Here is a 20,634-nt window from a genome sequence, read left to right on the forward strand (position 1 = left end):
TGCAGTTCAAAGACACGATAGCAGATTACAGTTTTCCACCTTCATAATGCAACAGTCAAGAGAACATCCAATTGTGGAAGTTTCTCCACTGTAGAGAGCTGCAATTCGGTTTTACGCCATATAACGAATGCTAAAGGACTAAAAGACTTGAAGCCATGAGACATGCACACGAGGTTGACTGCAGACATCTCTAAGGCTTTCTCATGGCGAGAGCAGACATCACAACCAAGACCATGAAGAGGACTACTGCAACAAATGAGACCACAACTGCAGCGCTAATCTGTTGGCAAAACTCATCAAAGTGCAGGCAGATGGCAACCCAATTCGCTTTATCGCAGCTGCGGAGGCAGTAGCCATGGTCAGGGCTACCATTACCTGCATGTGTTAGGAAAAAAGCAACATAACCGTAATCAACAAGCCTTACTCAATCTATGTAAAGATTAATCATTTGATTTATCCATTACTAGAGAGGCTGATACGTCTATGAGCAAAGTTCTTCACTACCTTCTAAAATGAGACGTTAGGAGTTGATGACAGACAGTTCGAGACTTACAGTGTCAAAGATGAGGAGCAAAAGCCATGGACCGATTGGTTGTGGCCGGCAAATGCTGATGATGGAGAAGGGAAGGGAGAGGACAAGGTAGCCTGCTGCTATCGCATTCCCAACCACAGAGAACCTGAAACACACCCTTGTCAACCAGCTGAGCCACGTCTAAATTATTGGTTCATTACTTAATGTGAGCTTTTTGTCTATGATATGATCAAAATTCTGAGAATTGTTAACGTCTTCTTGATAACGTACTGCTTCAAACTCAAACATAAACATTTGATTCAAGTACGTCAATTCAATGAAATTGATCCTAACAATAAAGCAGGGAGATCGGAGAACTCCGCATGGAACTGATAGTAGTGAGCAAAGAAAGGGAGGGTCTCATCAGTAGTTCCCATGCAGTAAGAGCAGCACCAATGGCAAAGATACTCAGAATGAAGCCGAAGAAAGCAACGCCTCTCCTTCCATCCTCCTCCATCCCTAGTCCTTCTGAAAATGGCAAATCAAGCTTTCTGGGCAGTTGCAGGGGGCGCAGAAGATGCGGCAGGAGCTCTGACAATAGCATCTGTACTCGAGTTCCCGATGGTGATCGCAGTAGAAGGGGCAGCTTCACCAGTGTTCATGTTGAGAAGTGGCTTAGGTTGCAATGGATGAGAACTCGTTTATAGAAAGAGAGCCAACAATTAATAAGTTTCAGCTAAAGGTATATCTTTCTTTAGAGTTCTGTGAGGAAGTTGGAGGTGGTGGTGCAGTTAAAAGGAGCTGGAATTGAGTAGCAGTTGTTAACTAATCTCCATCCACCAGTAAAGTTCCAATTATTTGCGTTTGACCACTTACAGATGTTTCTCAATGTTTTCTGCACCCTGGAGTATACTGAACCTTTTTACACATCTAGCTACATCGCATGGTATATTGCTGTCTTATGCAATGGATATATTAGTTTATGTTAGATGATACATGGACAAAAGAATGGGTGACTTCATAAATCTATTGTTAATTTGAGCCTCCAACAGAGTGAGATAGAATGGTGCACCGGAAACCATTTAACTTGGAACATGGCTAAGACATTGATAAATATAATGTATTTTAGAGTTTGACAAAGAATGTTATTTTAACTTGAAGAGTAGAAGGTACGGTAAAATTATATCTTTTCCAGTTCATGGTTGCGCCTTGAGAGATTGAACTGGAAGTAGAACTTTAATCAGAGAATGAAATCTCTTTGCTTTCTCATATTATAAACTTTATCTTATATGGATTTCGTTTAAGCATGCACTCATCTTTTAATCTGTTTTGGCGTCTTGGTTGGAGACGCACGGAGCTTGGGAAGGAACTTGCAAATCAAAAGCTCATATGCTGATAAAATGGTTGAACTGAGGCACTGCAGCCATTTTGAACCTTTTGCGAGGAAACCTATGACCCTGGTTGAACTGATTCATTAGAGGTCACAGTCAAGACTGACACTGTTGCACACCAGTCCACAAATGTCCACAGAGTTCAAAAGGCCTAGTAACAGGAACCACCCAGATGTAATTTTATCTTTTCAGTGTAAGACTATCTAACCAAAAGAGCAACTATACTGACAACCACATATCACCAGATCCGAGTCTTTCAGCATCAGCAGAGAGATGTCTGAAAATAGCTACAAAGGAAACTAAAGAACAAGTAAAAATTTTCAATATAAAAGAACTTCATACTCATCTTGGACAAACAGGGACAAAAAATATGTAAAAATGATGACAATTGTGACGGTAAAAACCAGCAGCAGTTATTCTACAGTAGGAGAAATCACCAAGAAGCGAGATTTTATAATAAAAAGATGACAACCACTATACAAAAAACCCCAGCATCAACAGAACTAATTGAAAAGCAAAATAATAATAATAATAATAATACTGTAGCAGGCTATAGAAAAAAAAATGGAAGGAATTTTCAGCATCTAGAAATCCTCCATTTAAAACGATGCCAATGTACCAAGAAAGATAGGTGCCAAAGAGGGCCTCATCGCACAGGAAAGAAAATTTATGAAGGGATTAATATGTGCCTTCTGAAATTCAAATATCCATGAGTAAATCATGATCTGCATGATGGAAGAGTGAGGCCTCCACAGCAAGCAGCAATTATAATATACAGCAAGAGGACTATTGCAAATGTCAGCCAGGCTCTGCAGTGAGAAAAGTATGGTTGGCCAAAATCAGCATACACAATAACTTGCAAATACAAGGCTACAAGTAAACTATCTGGAGGAAAGATTAATAGAACCAAACGTAAGTTTGTAAAAATAAATAAAGGCATGCTCTTACCCTGCCTCAAATACATCATTCAATATGCAAGTACATTCATATGGATCATCCAGTCAATAAAATATCAATTTGACAGGCCATATTTGCAATTTAAACAACGCACATAAATGAAGCAAAATAAGTGACAAGCAGACCCTATAGCTAACATTAGCTAGAGTGTAGAGTGGAGTACTATTGACAGTCATTCTTGTACTATATCCAGTTAGTAGCCAATAAACGCGCTACGACTCATTAGTCAGATGGCATGTTGACATGGCAAATCAATGCCTGGGGTTGAAACAGATAATAGAGCATTTGCATTGTTAGGGCATTGCAACTTGGCCCACTTCGGCTTGTAGGATCCAAACGTATGCAATAAATAAACATAACATGAATTATTAACTAAAGACACCCCGATACCCCTCACAGATACAGACAGAACCAAACTACTAAAAGCACATAGCGACTGGGTTACTTCAACACCAAGAAGGCAGACCAGCAAGCTAAAGGCCTGTTACGTAAATGATCTTTCACCAATACTAGCATAAATCTGAAAGTGACAAATTTGGGAACCTAAATACCACATCATTAGAAAAAGAGGCTTAAACCCTAGTCTTTGCTCTTAAGATATGCTTAGCCAAATACAAGTCTGGTATAGGAGGTTGTGACAATGAGGCTCATAGTCCTCAGTGGAGCCAATATAGCAGTATGATCAAACATTGAGAAAGTTTTCTTTGCCATAAGGAATTGATTGATAATTTGTTAAGCAAGAAGCATAGCACAAGGATAGCTGCGACTAGAAAAGTTCAAAAGATATAGTGCTTTTTATATAACAAAGGTAGTAAAAGGCACTCCAGCCACAAGGAAATGATGGAGAGAGCTCCAGCCACCTACACAAAAGAAGACCGATTGGAGTCCATAAGCATCGCCAAATCATTGATCCAAACTGCTTGCTAATCAGGTTGACTGACTGCTTACTAAAATGAGCTTAAAAGTAGTAAAAACCCCACAGTTTGCCTGTGATCAAAATCAAAATTAGATTGACAACAGACCCTTTTGTTCCAATTCTCTCCACACTTTCCCCACCATGCACGAGGTAAAATGTCTGCTACTTCCAACATTATACTTTGAAGGCACAGCATAAAAGCCAAAAGTGAAACCATTAGGAAAGAATCCAAATAACCATATATTTTCATCATCTTTTCTAGTTCCAGCTTCATCGAAAGATTTTCATCTTTTCCTCCCCCTTCCAAATCTTGTTACAGATTTTTAATCCCTCAAGGCCACCCTTTTCCTTAATTTCTCAAGTAAAGAAATTTGTTTCCATATCTGATAGAAAATAGATAACAAGTTCCCAATCTCCTGAAATTAGGTTATTCAATCAAGGCCAATCAATCTATCTGTTATCTCCCAAGTCCTGGTACGGGAGTGTACCAACTTAAAGGATTCCAATAGTCCATTTTTTACTTAGAAGTCTTAGTGATGTTTAAAGTTTTTTATGTCAAGCTCTGCAGAATTACTGTAGCAGGCATTATCCATTGTACTGTAGCAGAGACTGTAATAGTACTGTAGCAGCAACTAGTTAGGTGCTTTTGTGTCTTTCAGTTATCTTCTTCTTATGTTTTAGTTGATGGCTAGGATTTCCTTTTAATTCAAGGGTTAATATTTTATGTTCTTAAGGATTAGAGCGTACATAAATGTTGTAGTCATTTCTTTTGGGAGACAATTTTGAGATGATCTGATGAAAAGAAAGAAAAGAAGCCAAGGTTCAGCTATCCTCCCTCTCCTATTACTCTCTCTCTTCATTTCTTATTCTTCTTTCCTCTTATTCTTCTATCTTTACTCTATCGATGTTCTATTTTCCCCTTCCATGTTCATACTGTTCATTTTCTGCGGTCGATAACTGCTCTTGGATCTGATTATACTTGGAGCTATAATCAATTTATTTTGCACTACTTTGATCCCTTAAGACCACTAGAAGTCTTGCCATCCATTATTAACCCTTATATATATATAATATATTATATTACAAAAGAAACACTTTAAAGTTCAAAGTACTTATCTCCATTCATAAAACCCTAAATCCTTTTTTCAAAACCCTAATCCTTCACTTCTAGGTCACCATCAAATGTAAACAGCCCTAATTGCATGCTGTCGTACATCAATTTGACATCAGAGCTAAAGGTCCTGCTCTGCTCTTCCTCTCTTTTCCTTGATCCCTTTGATTCTCTTTGTCCTTCCCCTTTTTACCATGAGGGACTTACTTTCATGTTATTCATCAACATGTCAAATACAAGAAGGTTTTCAATAATGATCCTGCATCACTTAGAGCTGTGTTGCAAATATATGCTATAGTGTAAGGTTTTTGACAAAGCATTAATGTGGATGAAGGTCCATCTTATGGCAATGAGAATGTTGCAACTAAACTGAGGACCTGTCCATCAAAGGCCCTAGAAGCCATGATCCTCCATATCAAGGACTTGTAATGGAAAATTTGTCAATCAAGAAATTTGTAGTTGATGATGCATCTAGCATCTTAAAGGAAGAAGATCAAAAGATTGAAGACCAACACATGGAGCTCTCATGGCAAGATCATGTTATCACTCAAGAGTCCACTATCAAGATCAAGCAATATGAAGATCCATTCCTTGTTGATTTGCTGGATTCATCAAGCAATTCCATCCAGTGGATGATTACAGGTTGCTGGTCAACAACCAAAGGACACCATAATGACCAATGTAACACCCCAACTCTACAATATTCTATTTATGGCTGCTTGTATGGTTGAGCTAAATACAGTTTACCATATAGCTATTAGTGTGTATATGATCCAGTTAAAACTTTGAGGAGTTATCTTAGGAATACGTGGGAGATATTGAGGATCAAAAAAAAATTGCTACGGCGACCCTAAGTGTAAAACTAGACAAATGCAAGGACTAAATCTAAAAGGCCATAGGCTGGGACACCTCATGCTATCTCTAATTAATGCTATCTCTAATACTTGCCACCTCATACTTGTTACCACCTCTTTAAGCATTGCCACCTCATGCCTGACATGCCACCGTGGCATCAGGCCAGTTCAGCTGTTCGGGTCTGAACTGAGCAGAACCACCCAATTGCGCTCGGTTCGGAGCGAATCAGGGTAGTTTGAGCCCCATACCCTTTTTTCTTTCCCTTTTTCCTTCTTTCTTGCCCATTTCCTACTTTGCCTCCTTCCTTCCTCTCCTTTTCTTCTCCCTTCCTTTTCTTTTTCTTCTCCCTTCCTTTTCTTTCTTTCCTTTTTCTTCATACTCCTTTCCTTTTTTTCTTTCCCTTCCTTTCTTTCTTTCCTTTCCCTCTTTCTTTACTTTCTTCTTCTTTCCTTCCCCTATTTCTTTCATTTTTCTTCTTCTTCCCTCCCTTTTCATCTTCCTTTTCTTCTTCTTTCCTTCCTTTCCTTTTCCTTCTTCTTTCCTTCTGTGGATAAGGAGTACTGTAAACATCCATAAACCTTAATTGGGTACTTTGAATATCAAGTAAGGCTTAATTAGATACTTTGAAAGTACATTACATTAGTATTAAACATCCATAAACTTTAAAATAAGTGTCAAAAATAAAAAAAAAAATCAAAGAATGTTGTGCCAATACCGAACTGGCATACATTTGCATACCAAATGTTGGTATGGAACGGTTCAGCATTATACGTACCGATCAGGTACCAGTACAGTACCCAATACCGAAACTGTAGACTATGCTTCTTATTAATATTTCGAGATAAATCAACGTGAAAATTTTGTTTCCATGCTTGGAGTAGTTTTTTTGGAATATAAACTTATTAGTCCCATGAAAACTATAAAAAGTAACACTAAATTGCTTGTAATTTGTACTACATATCACTACAAAATTTGCAATTGTTATATCGTTTTAAAAGATGAAACCCCTAGTTAGTGATTTAGTAAACCCTTGACTATGGGTGTAATCAACGTCGGCATAACCATCCCAAAGCACCCATTGTGGGACGCACCAACCCGATCAATTACTAGGATGGTTCGGTGGTTCGGCTCGGTAAAAGGTCTAAACTAGGTTGACCAAGCAAAACTACCTAGTTTCACTCGGTTTGGGCAGTTTGGGGCAGTTCAGGCCCCTTACCTTTTACCCTTTTCGTTTTTTCCTCCTTTCTTTCCCTTTTTCCTTTTTTCCTTTCCTTTTCTCCTCCTCCTTTCTTTGTTTCCTTTTACTTCTTTCTTTCCTTTCTTCCCTCTTTTCTTTTTCTTGTCCCCTCCGTCCACTCATTCCTTCTTCTTCCTTTCTTTCTTTCCATTTCTTCTTCTATCTTTCCTTTCTTTATTTCTTTTCTTCTCCTTTCCTTCCTTTCTTTTCTTTTTCTTTTTTGGCAGCCTAAAGTTGGCGGTAAGCAGTATCCAAAATAATCAATATTGGAAAACATATATGAGAAAAGATGCTCTGCATATGAGATTGGTGATGAGTAGCTTTTACAGTTCACAAGAAAGCTACCACTATTCATAGAAGAAGCAAAAAAACTAAAAAAAGCATAGAGAAAAGCTACATGCCATGAAATAACTAAAACCCAAAATAAATAAAAAAATACCAAGACCACAATTTTTTCTCTATTTCCGAAAATCATCAATAGATGCATGAGATATTTTCCAAAGAAGAAACTAGATGTTAAATCAGTATAAACACCAAATTATTCTGGAACTAAAATACTAAATCTGAGAAGTATAGCACCAAGATCACCTTTCAAGATTGCATAAATTAAATTCAAAAAACTAAACATGATAATATATCAAAAGACATTGGAATTTTTATTACTAAAATATTTTAATCCATTATCCGGATCTTATGATCTGGATGAAAATAGCCTTATATATTTCGGTTCACATCCTGGGATCAGGATCTTTTAGGATCATAAGATCTCCTTTCCTTCATTTCTTGCTTTCTTTTTTCTTCTTCTTTCCTTCCTTTCTTTCTTTCCTTTTTCTTCTTCTTCCCTTCTTTCCTTTCTTACCTTTTCTTCTTCTTTCCTTCCTTCCTTTCTTTCTTTCCTTTCTCTTATTATTTCTTTTCAAACATTATAAAACTTAAAACAATCCTCAAAAAATAGAAGATAAAAAAATATTGTACCTGAACTCGGTATGCATTTGCATACCGAGTTCAGTACAATATGTTGGTACCGTACCATATCGGTCAGGTATCGATTTGGTACCTGATACAAAAATGCAGACCTTGGGTATAATTGTGAGCTACAGTGAACCACTAACCAACGAGTGCAATAGTTCGATTATGAATGAAAATTGGCCAACAGGTAATAATAGCTGGCATATAAATGAAACTTTGACCAGCAAGTACAATAGTTGATCCAAATCAACTCTTAGCTAACGGCTTATTAATCATTGAAAGCCTAACCAAAGGGTATGTAGTTACTGACCATTGGTGTGAAATTAATTGTACCAAGTGTTTTCAAGTTTTCAATGAATTCAAGTGTTTTCAAGAGTACTACAAGCATTTAAGTATTTCCGAGAACAAGATTTGCCGTGTCATTACCGGTACCATCCTATTATAGTGTTGGTACATAGTACAGTATGATAAGGTTTGGTGTAGTGAGTGTCGGTACGACATGGCACCACATACCGGTTTGGTATGTGTACATACGATACCAACCAGTATGGCAAAGCTTGCCCAAGAATATTCTAGTGTTTCTCACATAACTATACCAGAAATTATGTTTATTTTGATAAATATTATTAATAATTTGTGAGTTTCAATTATAACCAATTTATGATACTCCCACCCTTTTGCTATGATTAATCTTAAGTTGTTCACTATGTTCGCGTGCCTGCTGAGCTATGTAGCCCATCATTGAATTATGACATTTCATAGTGAGAGACTGATTAACATTGTGCTACTTAAAAGCCTAAAGTGCATTTGGTTTACATAGTGAAGCTAATGAAAGAAAGTTCCATTTTGTGTATATTAAAGTGATTTTATAGCTGCAGAGGTGATAGTATTAATAGTGTGAGGAGAGCGTTCTGTAACGTACTTACACTAAGATGTAATATTCATCTATATAATGAACTATTTTGTATATTATACGACAATGGAATGAATTGAACATTGTTATGACTTCAAGACAGTGAGCTACAAAATTTAAATTTGGATGAGATTTACCTTTGCTCTAACGATCAAATGGCCATGTACTTTACTATTACATGACTCGATGCTTAAGTTGAGAATTATGTGTTTTCAGAGCAATTAATCAAATCTAATTGAAGTCATCAGTTTCCATAACTGGAGTCATGCTCAGGACTTGCCAGATCCAGGATCTGTAGCATGGCAACAGACTAGTGATGTGATAGCATGACAATCCTGCATATACCTATGACATCAAATTTTGAAGACTCAATGGTGGATCAAGCTTCTGCATGACAGCTAGATCTTGAGGATGATAACCATGCAACCAAAGCAAATGATATGGAAGCGTACCAATTAAAAGATTCTAAGGGTCCATGTTTTACTTAAAAAGTTTTAGTGAAGTTTAAAGATCCTTCTATGTCAAGTTGCTGTAGCATTACTGTACTGGGTATGATTCATGGCACCGTAGCAGGGACTGTTCATAGTACGATAACAGCAACTTATTGGAGTCCTTTCTATCTTTTACTACTTCTCTTCTTATGTTTTAATTGATGGCTCAGGTTTCTTTTTAATTCAAAGGTTAAGATTTTATGTTGTCAGAGATGAGAGTGTATATAAAGGTTGTAATCCTCTCTTTTCAGCAATGATTTAAGATCATCTGATTAAAAGAAAGAAAAGAAGCCAAGGTTTGACTATCTTGCCTCTCCTTCTCTTATTCTCTTTCTTTATTTCTTCTTCTTCTTCTTTGTCTGATTCTTCTATCTTTACTCTACTGTTCTTCTATTTCCCTTATTATTCCATGTTCTTACTGTTTATTCTCTGTGGCTGACAACTGATCTTACATCTGATTATACTTGGACAGTTGGACCTATAATCAATTCATTTTGCACTACTTTGGTCCCTTAAGACCTCCAGAGATCTTGCCATCCATTACTAACCCTTAAAAAAAGGAACACTTCAAAGGCCTTATCCCTGCTCATAAAACTCTAAATCCTTTTTCCAAGACCCCAATCCTTTGGCTTCTACATCCACCATCTCACGTAAACAACCATAACTCCATGCTGTCTAACATCAAGTCTCCTATCATCTATCACTGCCAACTTCATGTCCTAAATTTTCTATCAAAGATGAACATAAAATCATTCACCTGCTCAACATTTATAACTGTCTCCCTTCCCCCCTTAAGCACATCCATTGATTGGTTAAATCTCTAATGCTATGTGCTAAGAAAGTACACCTCCTTCCTCACCCAGAATAGGGTCTGGGCAAACCCAGTCAACAGATCCCCTACCCTCTTTCACAATATCTTCATTAACTCCCTCCACTCATCCTTCTTACAAGACAGGTAAAATAGAAAGGAAATTACCTTATGACTTATGATCTAGGACTTCGCAATTAAATAATTACTTTACCCATCCAACTGTCTAGCCAAGAAGTATCATGAAAAATTCTATCTTGTAGAAATAAGGAGAGAATAATTTGATGTCAGAGTAGGCATTTACAAAAGCTTGGCATTTTTCATCCAAAGTGCTCGGCGAAGGCGTCTGGACTGCTTCTTGAAATGGAAGGCGCTATCTTGCATTGTAGCAGTTTTGTCAACAAGAAGTGCAATTCTATCTCCTCTGTCCAATATCTTCTCTATATTTTCAACCATGATAGTGTGCATCTGCAAAAATTTAACGATTATATAAGTTTGACAAATATAACCATGCTGCAGGGCCAATTGCATAAATGCCAGTCAGCAGAAAAATCAATGACTATTTGACAAGTTAAAGAATAAAAAAATGCTACAATATTTTTTAATCTCTTAAAATGAGATCTACTCAGGGATGCATCTTAAGCATGATACACAAAAAGTACTGCTAATTAAGCAAGTTATTGCGTTCATATAAAACTGTAAGGATCATGAGATTGTGGCAGCAAAAAGCCTTGACATGTGGAGGAAGGTGGTGTTGATCTCAAGATTATGCTTTTTACTGTTGCATCCTGCACCCCCCCCCCCTCTTTTAACAGTAAAGATCTAATTTCAATAAAGGAATATCACAATTGAAGAATGAAATTTTATATCTAAGATTTTTTTTTTGGGATACAGTTTATAACTTAGATTTTTTAAAATTTCATAAGTTATATATAAAACAAAAATCTATTAAAAGAACATCCCTTTCTTCCCTTTCTTATGGTTCAAGCATCAAGTAAAACCAAGGAGGAGAAAAAAATACTGTACTTAAGTTAATGCATGCAGAACCTAAAGGAGTATCACAAGAAATCTAATCAGGGAAGTCCACCATAATGAAAGCCTTTCATAGAAATCTGCCTGAAGTGTTACTAGATTCTAAATCTACAAGTCTACAAAACCTTAGTAAGCATGAGAAAGTCAAGCAGGAAATTCTGCTTCATCAATAGACTTTCATAACCTTTTGGTTGAAATTTGTCAAGCCAAATCTAGACAAAACTATCTCAAAACCCCATTAGAGGAAGAATAGTCAAATGCAATCCCTTCTTTAGCAACAACATACTTATGTCTGGAAATTAAAATAGGTATTATGATATAGTACCACAGAAAATTAAAAAAGAAAGGTACCAAACAAGTGTCAAGTACTGTCCCCAATATTTTAGATTGACAAACAACTATTTTTTGATGTTTATATGCAGTGTAGTGCTTCTCGGCAAGAATAAAGCATCTGCTTAATGTATTTAATAATTCTAAGAACATCCAAATTGATCTGAGATCAACAAGAATGAAAAGGCAATAAATGGTTTCAGTGGCAATGGCATACGCCTCAATAATATTAAAAAACAAAAATATTTTAGGGGGAAATAACAGACTGCCATAAGGCCGAAGAACAACATGTCAAATGTCATTTGCATTTTGCTACCTGAAAGAAGTGCTTCCTTCCTGTACCGAAAAAAAAATGAAGTACTTTCCTTTTTGAGCTAAATAAGCATAACTTGCCTCACTGACTTCACCTCGCATACGGTTAAGCGTATCAACACTTGGATTACTGGAAAAGAATTCCATCTGCTGGTGTAGCACTCTAGAGAACTCATCATTCATCGCATAAGCTAATGCAGAATGAGCAACTCTGCCATAATTTTTCATAAATCTCATGTGGATATCCTCCAAGTATAAAAAAGGAACCCTCCCTACAGAAAAAAAAGACATGAAAATGAAAACCAAGGTAAAGAAAGTGAAACAGAATTTTCCAAAATAAACCTGAACATCCAACCAGGTATATAAGGAAAGTGTATTTTCCAAGTCATTAAGACTATTTTTATGGAATAACTCATTAATAAATTGCATATTGATTTGAAAGGCAGAAGATATGTTATTGCTTGCCCTTCTTTGCATTCCTTTTCTTTTCCAGTGATAGTTGTGGTAGGATGCAGGAAAAAGGTAAATGAGAAAAGAGAAGAGGGTCATACTAATTTCCCTTTGGGCTTTGAGTAAGAGAGAATAAATAACATCAAGCCAGTAATCAGGCATCAAAATATTTAGCATAGTAAACAACATAAAGTCGACATAATTTCCACAGAAAGGCATCTTTCCTCACCTCTATTTCCAAAGAATCCGACAAGTAGGTCATCATAGAGAATTTTACAAGATTCAAGAGACCTATGAATGTATATTTATCAACACATGACATTTTAATGCTTGGATAATTGAAAAGAGCAAAAAGACGATTCTTCAACTTTCTCTGCTTAATATCCTTTCCCAGATGGAGTTGGGACACAAGATGCATCATGAGAAAGCTAAAAACTCTTCCATGAGTCTCATGTATATATACCACTCAAGTAGAGACCATAGCAATTCCTACATACAGACATTAACATAAATCGAAAACCAATTCTTGCCAAATAAGCAACAACTTGCAACAAAACTTTATCCTCGAAGGATCCAAACTCATGCACTTTCTATGAGTGATCTTTGCTAAGGATGGCGGAACCATCCTGAACCGCCCATCTCTGAACATACTGAGCCATACCAATCTCGTATTTTGATGGTCAGCGTGGCAATAGGCTTCGCTTCGTAGACTGGTTTCCCAACCGTTGCAAAGACTTCGCGAGAATGGTCAGGGGCGGCGCGGGGATGTGATTCACCAAGCTGGGGCGATTCCAGTTTTGTGCTCAGATTCAGGGGGAGAATATGTCTCATCAGCTTTCTCTCAGTTTACAGCCACTCATGGAATTGATCATCAGTTCTCCTGCCAATATAGCTCACAGCAAAATCGGTGGCAAACCGGGACGGTTCCAGCAAGCAAAATGAGAAACGAGCGACGGAGGGGGAGAGGGAGAAAGAAAGAGAGAAAAAGAGAGAGACAAGGGAGGGAGCGAGAGCAAGAGGGAGGAAGAGAGAGGGAGGGTGGCGGACGGGCAGTGGAGGACCGCAGAGGGCTGAGGAGCCGTGCGGAGGGGTAGAGCAGGAGCTCTATCTTTGGTTCTCCTATTTCATTCGAAACAGGAGTCTAAGAGGAGGGCCCCTTTTTCATTTCAAAAAAAACTAAATGAAGTCGACCTCCCTTCCTTCCCCTCTCTCTCTTCCTCTCTCCGTTCTCCCTCTCCCCCAGCCTCTCTATTGCATCGATACGGGCCTGGCATGGAACAGCACAAGGGCATGCCGAATCATGCCGTCGGGCAACCGGTCCGAGCCTTGATACCAGCACAATCGTTGGCTATAACGGCAATATAAATCAAATTGGATTAAACATAATAATAGCTTTGCTTTAAATTAGAAACAAAACAATTAATTACATGCCCAATGTTTGGGAAACCCCAATAGATCGTTTTACCTAAAATTCATGCCCTAACATTTGGCCCAAAAAAATAAGTGGAAAAATCCACATTCAACAAATATAAAGCAGCAGATCAATTGGCATTGGTAGGGGTGTCGAGGGGAGAGCAAAGGTAGGGAAAGGTATCAAACACGGTGTCTTACTTATTATCGAGATATTTAGTAACGTAAATTTTTATCGTAGATGGCCTTAGGTTTAAGTGTCTCTAATACAATGAAAGTACAAATTTTTTTTTGAAAAATGGGTAGCCAATTATCTTGTATGGGATAAAAAAAACTCACCTAATATGTAGGTGTATGCCATTTAAAGAAAGAAAGAAACCAGGGCAAGAAGCGCTTGCTATGATCTCGTTTCTTTAAGTGTGGGGGCACAAAAATTGGGAGTAGAAGAGTGTTTATCCAAAGAAAAAGGAAGGAGAAAAAAAAAGACAGAAGCAGTTCATCCTTTTTAACCACCAAAAATGTCAACTACCTTAAAGACCGCCACCTTTATAATTCATTTTTTTATTTATTTATAGTGCGTACGGGCCATTGCTTGGTGCAATGATAAAGGCTTAGGCTGACAAGTGCAATGGCACTGGTTTCAGTCCTCTATCCATTTTAGATCCACCTAAAGTGTCAATTACCTTAGAGGCTGCCACTTTTATAATATTTTTTTATTTATTTATACTTTTTAGGGGTCATTACTTAGTTCAATGGTAAATGCTTGGGCTGACAAGTACAATGGTACAGATTTGGTCCACCCTTTTTAAGATCCACTTAAATGTCAACTACCTTGGAGATTGCCAACTTAAGTGTCAACTACCTTAGAGAGTGCCGCTTTTTATAAATTTTTTTTCTTTCGTCACTCTATAGTGCATAGGGGTCATTGCTTGGTGCAAAGGTAAGGGCAATGTAGGCCGAACCGAACCGAACCGCCCAGTTCGGCCCATGCCGGTTGGAAACCGAGTTATTTTACTTATTGGAATTGGTTCCGGCCTCGAACCAGCCGGAACCGGCCGATTTTGCTCAAACTCGGTGCAAACTGTCCAATTCGCACCGAGTCGACCCGGTTTAAAACCAAGCCACCTCCCCCTCTACTTCTTTTGTTAAAAAGAAGTGTCTGAAGGCCTTCCCAACAGTTTTTTTATGAAGTTTGTTTAGCCATAAGACAACTAAACGATTCTCCTTTCTCCCACTTTGCAAAATCACACCGATTCAGCATGATTGAAGCAAAATCCAAGCCTAAATAAGGTGTGCTTCCTCTCCCCTATTCATTCTTTTTTTTCTGTGAAGACAATAGGTAATGAACAACTACTACTAACCTAGGGCTGAGGATTCTAGGGTTTAAATTGGGAATTTACAGTTTTTTCCATTGAAAAATTAAAATCAAGAGCTTGCTGGAATTTTTTGGCAAAAGTCTGATTCGTATAGCATAAAAGGTCTATGGGAAATAAAGTATGCTTTCAATAAAATGATTAGAAGAAGGCATGTTATAACTAGATGACAAAAAAAAATGAAACGAGAGAAAAGGATAAAGGGGAGGGAAATAATAGTACTTGACTCACTCTAGGACCTAGGAGTCACAACATAGGATTCAAAAGTCTCACAACTCCATTGTGGAATCACACCACAAGAGTAAAAGAAAACAAAGATCCCATTCTTTCATCCAGAATCTGCATAAAAGTACTTTTAACTTGATTCACATATTTAAAGAAACAGAAAACCCTAAGAACATACCTTTGACCCCCTAAAATACCCCTTATAATGCACCATTTACTGTTGATAGTTATTATAGCACGAAAAGTAAAACTAAAATCCAAGAGAGATCCCCAAGCCATGCTGTCTTCTAACCTCAGTCTCCAGCATAGTAGTATGAATAAAATCTTACATTGTGTCTCTATTCCATTGTCTCTATTCCGCCACTACATTGCATGGTGGATTCATGCTTTCTCAATATAACCGAATTTATAGCATGTTTTACCAAGTGTAGACTTTGATTAAATCCTCCTTCCACCTTCCGTTAAATTCAATCTAAGATATAAGGATCAATAAATATTGGGGTTGAACCTATTCCTATGTCACATACCTATTACTCCACATACTCCCATGCAAGGACCACTAAATCGTCCTGAACTAGGTGGTTTGGGACGTACCAAACCAGACTGAACAATCGTTTGGATAGTTTGGCCGATCGATCCAGTTCTCTCTCTTTCTATAAAAACCCCTTCGCCCTCCTGAACTTGTCTTTTTCTCTCTATCCCTCTCGACCCTTCTCTCCCCCTCTCTGATATGGTTCGAATGGTCGATCCAGTTCCCCTTTTCTTTATAAAAGCCTCCCCTCCCTCTCGATCCTCTCCCTCTCTCTCGACTCTTCTCTCCCTCTTGCTCTCTCTCCCAATCTCTCAATTCCTCTCTCCTTCTCTCCCTCTCTCTTGATTCTACTCTCGAAAGCTTCCTCTCCCCGTGCCCCTCCCTCTCTCTTGATGCTACGTCGCAACCAACAACTCCATGATAATGATGGCTCCAAGGTACACCTCTCCCTCTTCCCCTCTCTCTCAACTTACTCTTGAGAGCGTCCTCTCCCCTCACCCCTCTCTTAATGCTCCACTATATTTGATGACTACAACAACGGTGCCGGCTAGGGTAGGGCTCGACAACAATGAGGTACGCCTCTCTCCTCCTATCTCTCTCTCCCTCTTTTTCTCATTCTCCACCCTCTTCCTCTCCTTCCTCCATTTTCGGTACACCTCCACTCCGTACGATATGCACAAGGTATCATACTAAACCGAGCATCAGCCGAAACATCGTCTGACACCGGCAAACCTAGCTCCTATACCTTGTACCACTTTGAAAAATAACTAACATGAAATCTTTCATTCCCTACATGGATTATGGTACCTCCTAATAGAATTTCCCTACATGTTCTATGGGTCTAAATTAAAAGTTGTATTAAAACCTCTTTGAGATACCATTATAGATTTATTCTAATTATAGAATCATAATTTTACACCAAAGTCCACATATAACAATACCTCCAAGGGCCAAATTTGATATGTTTAGGAAATTGTCAACATGGAATGACCTTAATGCTAGCCTTAGAGTTACTAGAAAAACTCTCTTAAAGACCAGTATGTGTTTTGAAGGAATCATTTGGCAATTCCATGTTATGATTCCAAAAAACAATTGATATTCATTTTAAAAATAATAATCCTCCCAAATAAATGTCTAAGCTGAAATCAATTTTTATCAAAGGACAGTCTGTAGTCTTACTTAATATTTGTTTAAAGAATCACAGAAGTCAAAGAATTTTTCTTCTTGCTTTCAATGGAAGCATATAAGTTATCACTTTATGCATCTATTATGAATCAAATGTGCAAAACACTGAGACCTTCATGAGTTGATGGTTACAGTTTTCTCCAACATTTGGAGTCCAAGCAGTTTGGACCCCTAGAAGGCCTAAGCTCCAATCCAAGTTAATCTTTGCTACATGATGCACCAATGCTTGGCCCACCCTATGGTAACCTAGCATGAAAGCTCTATCCTATGCAAAAACTGGGTAGCAGACCTCCCTCTCCTCTTATGTAAATTTTTTTAAAAAAATAGAAAGAACTACTATATGCAGCAAAAAAAAAAGATATGACATACTCTCTGAGTGACCCTTCCAATAACAACTGAACTAATGATGGCAGAGACTTGCTATCCTCCACCACCCGGCCTCCCCTTCATCTTCCCCATTGTTCCTCCATCCCCCTTCCAAGAACCACACCAAACTCCCCTCCTCTACATCCATCATGACTGCCATCACGCTATAACACATCCTCAATATGTACTAAATCAAATGAAGTGGTAATTTCACAATTTTCTAAGGAGATAGAAACACCCCAATTTTCCTTCATTTCAGTCAATAGAAAGAAATTTCAATTTTCATTTCCAGTGAGCCAATACTCAGAAAACTGGATCTTTTCTTCCTTTTCTTTCTCCTTATCCACAAGTTTATTTACAGCCAAACAAACACTAAATGAGGATCATGTATACAACAATTCAATAATTTTTAAAAAAAATAATTTCTCTAGCATAAAAAATAATTTGGTCCACCATAGATTTATAAAATGTCTATGTCCTTTTGCACAATTAGGGGTATGGATAAAAACTTATGGCAAATTCATGCTTTCTTAACAAAACAGAATTTGGGCTTTATGAATTCTCTTTTCTTTTGCCAATTGTAGACTCTGATTAAATCCTCCATCCATCTTTCTATTTAGATTTAATTTGTAATATAGAGATAAACAAATTCTGGACTAAAACCCTGTTCCCATATCATGTTCCTATTGTTGCTCAGGCTCCCATTCCTTATGACACTTTAGACAACGAACAACACAAAATTATTATTTGTTGTATGGAGTATGCTACCTCCTGGTAGCATTCCTCCATGAATTTTAAGGGTCTCATCAAAATTCATATTAAATTTCTTTCAAAATGTAGATTAAATCCAACTATCAGGATCATATTTCACACCCATCTCCACTTATAACAACACCTCCATGGACAAATTTCATATTTGAAAAATTGCCACCATGGAGTTACATTAATGATTGTCTTATAGTTACCAGGAAATCTCTCTTGAAGGATCATATGTATTTTAGAGGAATCATTCCACACTAGTTCCAAATTATGATTCCAAAGAATTGGATACTTGTTTTAAACATAATGATCCTTCCAAATATATGTATTTAAGCTAATATGGATTTTTATCAAATGATAGTTTGCAGTTTCAGCTTATATGTGTTTAAAGAATCAACGAAACCTCAGAAGTCTCTTTTTGCCTCTAGTGTAAGCACATATATTTTGATAGCCTATGTAAAATTGAATTGGAAGTATACATGTATCAAGAAGTGGGAGCTTATAAATTGGTTGCTTGCAAATTTATGCAACATTTTGAGCCCGGCAATTTAGGCCCCTAAAATATCTAGTTGTCTTTCAGAAATCCAAGTCAGCCATTCCCACATGATGTACCCGAACTCAGCCCAACCAACAGGAACTCGGCATGAAAACTCTTTCATCTGCAGAAAGAGAACTAAACCTACTCTCCAGATGACACCCACGCTTCCATTAACAATTCGCCTCCAACATTAAGCATGAAGCCCCGGGGGGGAGGGGGGGGAGAGAAAAAGCACCCGTTCCCACAGGCTACTCGTTTACAATTTTTTTTTAGAAACCAATAAAAGTACACTATTTTCTTAATCTGAAGCAGTCAATGATACTTGAAATATCTAGGATCAACTTATTGAACTAGAAGAATCCTGTTGATGCCCTATCAGGCTCGCATCGCGTCTTCAAATAAAAATTAACCAAATAAATTGCTACTACACACGCACACATCAAACCAGCTACAGAAACAACCGACTTAAAACCCTAAAAAATCCCAACTTTTACTCAATAACCACTCAAAACCCTCGACTTCACACAAAGTAGGCCATCAGATTACACACAATGGAACTAAAAATCATTTGAAGGATAAACTGGAGCGATAAGATTTAGGACTGGAAAAGAAACAAGCGGCAACGGGCATTGAACTCACTTCCGAAGGTATCGTTGGCCATGCAGAGGAAGGTGAGGCCATCGGATCGGAGAATGTGGAAGATGTAGCGGTCCTGGGAGAGGCAGAGCCTGGAGTCGGAGGCCGGGGGGAGCTTCTCGAGGATCCGCCGGGCCACAGCACCCGTGTTGCCCGTCGCAGCGGCAAATTCGGCAAGGATCACCGTTCCTCTCGCCACCACGGCGTAGATAATCGCCATGAGAGGAGTCTCCCTTTCTCCTCCCTCTCTATATGGGTTGTTAGGGATTTAGGAGCAAGGATGGGCCGCCGGAGAAGGCAGCGTGACACCCGCCCTTCCCTTTTCACTAGGCAGTCAACGCTCAAAGGCCGTTCACTCCGTACAAGGAAAAAGAACTTGCAAAACCGAAACTACCTCGGTTCTCATTATTTACCATGATCGCTCTTATACGTAGAGAGAGAAAGATCCACCGGACTCCTTTGATTTGGGGCCAAATTAAACCGTCCTATCAGCTAAAATCAAAGAGCAGCTATTTTTTTCCTTATTAACATTAAGTTAGCTTTGGAAAGAAAATTTAAAAATTAAATATTTAATGAGACAAGATGAGAGGCTACACACACCCTCTCGTCCTTCCCTCCGAAGAAACCCTAACCCTCCATCTCTCTTGTCGGAAGGAAACCCAATTCTCTCAAACCAAAACTACATACTCTAAAATTCTTATTGTTGTACATTCATGATAATTTATTTATCTTTCTGCATCATTGTACATTATGCCGGTTGATTATTTCGACAATTACATTAGTAAGGATTCCTCTGATGAAGAGCAACATGATAACCACAAAAGATCAATAAAGTCCTAGACTGTATGCATGCAATAGTTACACAAGATGTTATACTTTTGTTGGATCGTGGCTTAGATGGTCAATGCAAGCACGATATCTCCTTCTCATTTGAGAATATATTTGAATGTTTTCTTCTAAATTATGAATATATTTGGATATCTTCTTAAATTGTGAATTAAATTATTCCTTCTAAATTGTGAATATATTTGGACTGCTTATAACCTGAAGTTCTTCTGCCTCCTACAATTCAGGGTAAAGAATGATGCACAATAAATTAAAAAATCAGTGCTAGTATGACACCGGCGTTCAGCAGAAAGAGACTTCAGAACATTGTGAATTGCATGATGATGTTCTGATTTTGAAGTATAGAGAATATGCTATACATATTTATCCTACTATTTCCCAAAAAACATGGATGAAGGGACCCTTTAAAGCAAGTCCCACTGGTGGCAGGAGTAACTGTGTATTAAATCAGCTGCAAGAATGATCCACAGCAATCGAAGCA

At 37.9% G+C, this 20,634-nt stretch overlaps 1 protein-coding gene and 1 pseudogene across 1 annotated transcript; both read right to left on the reverse strand.

The window, feature by feature from the left end:
* Positions 1–69: 69 nt before the first annotated feature.
* Positions 70–1,265, reverse strand: LOC103720750 (casparian strip membrane protein 2 pseudogene; annotated as a pseudogene).
* Positions 1,266–2,337: 1,072 nt separating this feature from the next.
* LOC103720746 (vesicle-associated membrane protein 714) lies at positions 2,338–19,709 on the reverse strand. Its single transcript, XM_088706650.2, has 4 exons — positions 19,311–19,709; positions 11,915–12,105; positions 10,464–10,627; positions 2,338–2,711 (listed from the first exon to the last, which is right to left on the reverse strand). Exons 1-4 carry the CDS (start codon positions 19,525–19,527, stop codon positions 2,621–2,623), a joined length of 663 nt encoding a protein of 220 aa, XP_088562776.2. The 5' UTR covers positions 19,528–19,709; the 3' UTR covers positions 2,338–2,620.
* Positions 19,710–20,634: the final 925 nt, after the last annotated feature.

The sequence above is a fragment of the Phoenix dactylifera genome, chromosome 11, assembly GCF_051530095.1.
Source record: "Phoenix dactylifera cultivar Ajwa chromosome 11, Ajwa_hap1_PhDact_Kaust_v1.1, whole genome shotgun sequence".
Taxonomy (NCBI): domain Eukaryota; kingdom Viridiplantae; phylum Streptophyta; class Magnoliopsida; order Arecales; family Arecaceae; genus Phoenix; species Phoenix dactylifera.

Coding starts and splice junctions, on each gene's coding strand:
- LOC103720746 (XM_088706650.2), bottom strand. CDS start 19,527: ATGGCGATTATCTACGCCGTGGTGGCGAGAGGAACGGTGATCCTTGCC. Junction 12,106..19,310: donor GGCCAACGATACCTTCGGAA/GTGAGTTCAATG, acceptor TTTTTTCTGTAG/GGAGGGTTCCTTTTTTATAC. Junction 2,712..10,463: donor ATGAAAAATGCCAAGCTTTT/GTAAATGCCTAC, acceptor TTCTCACTGCAG/AGCCTGGCTGACATTTGCAA.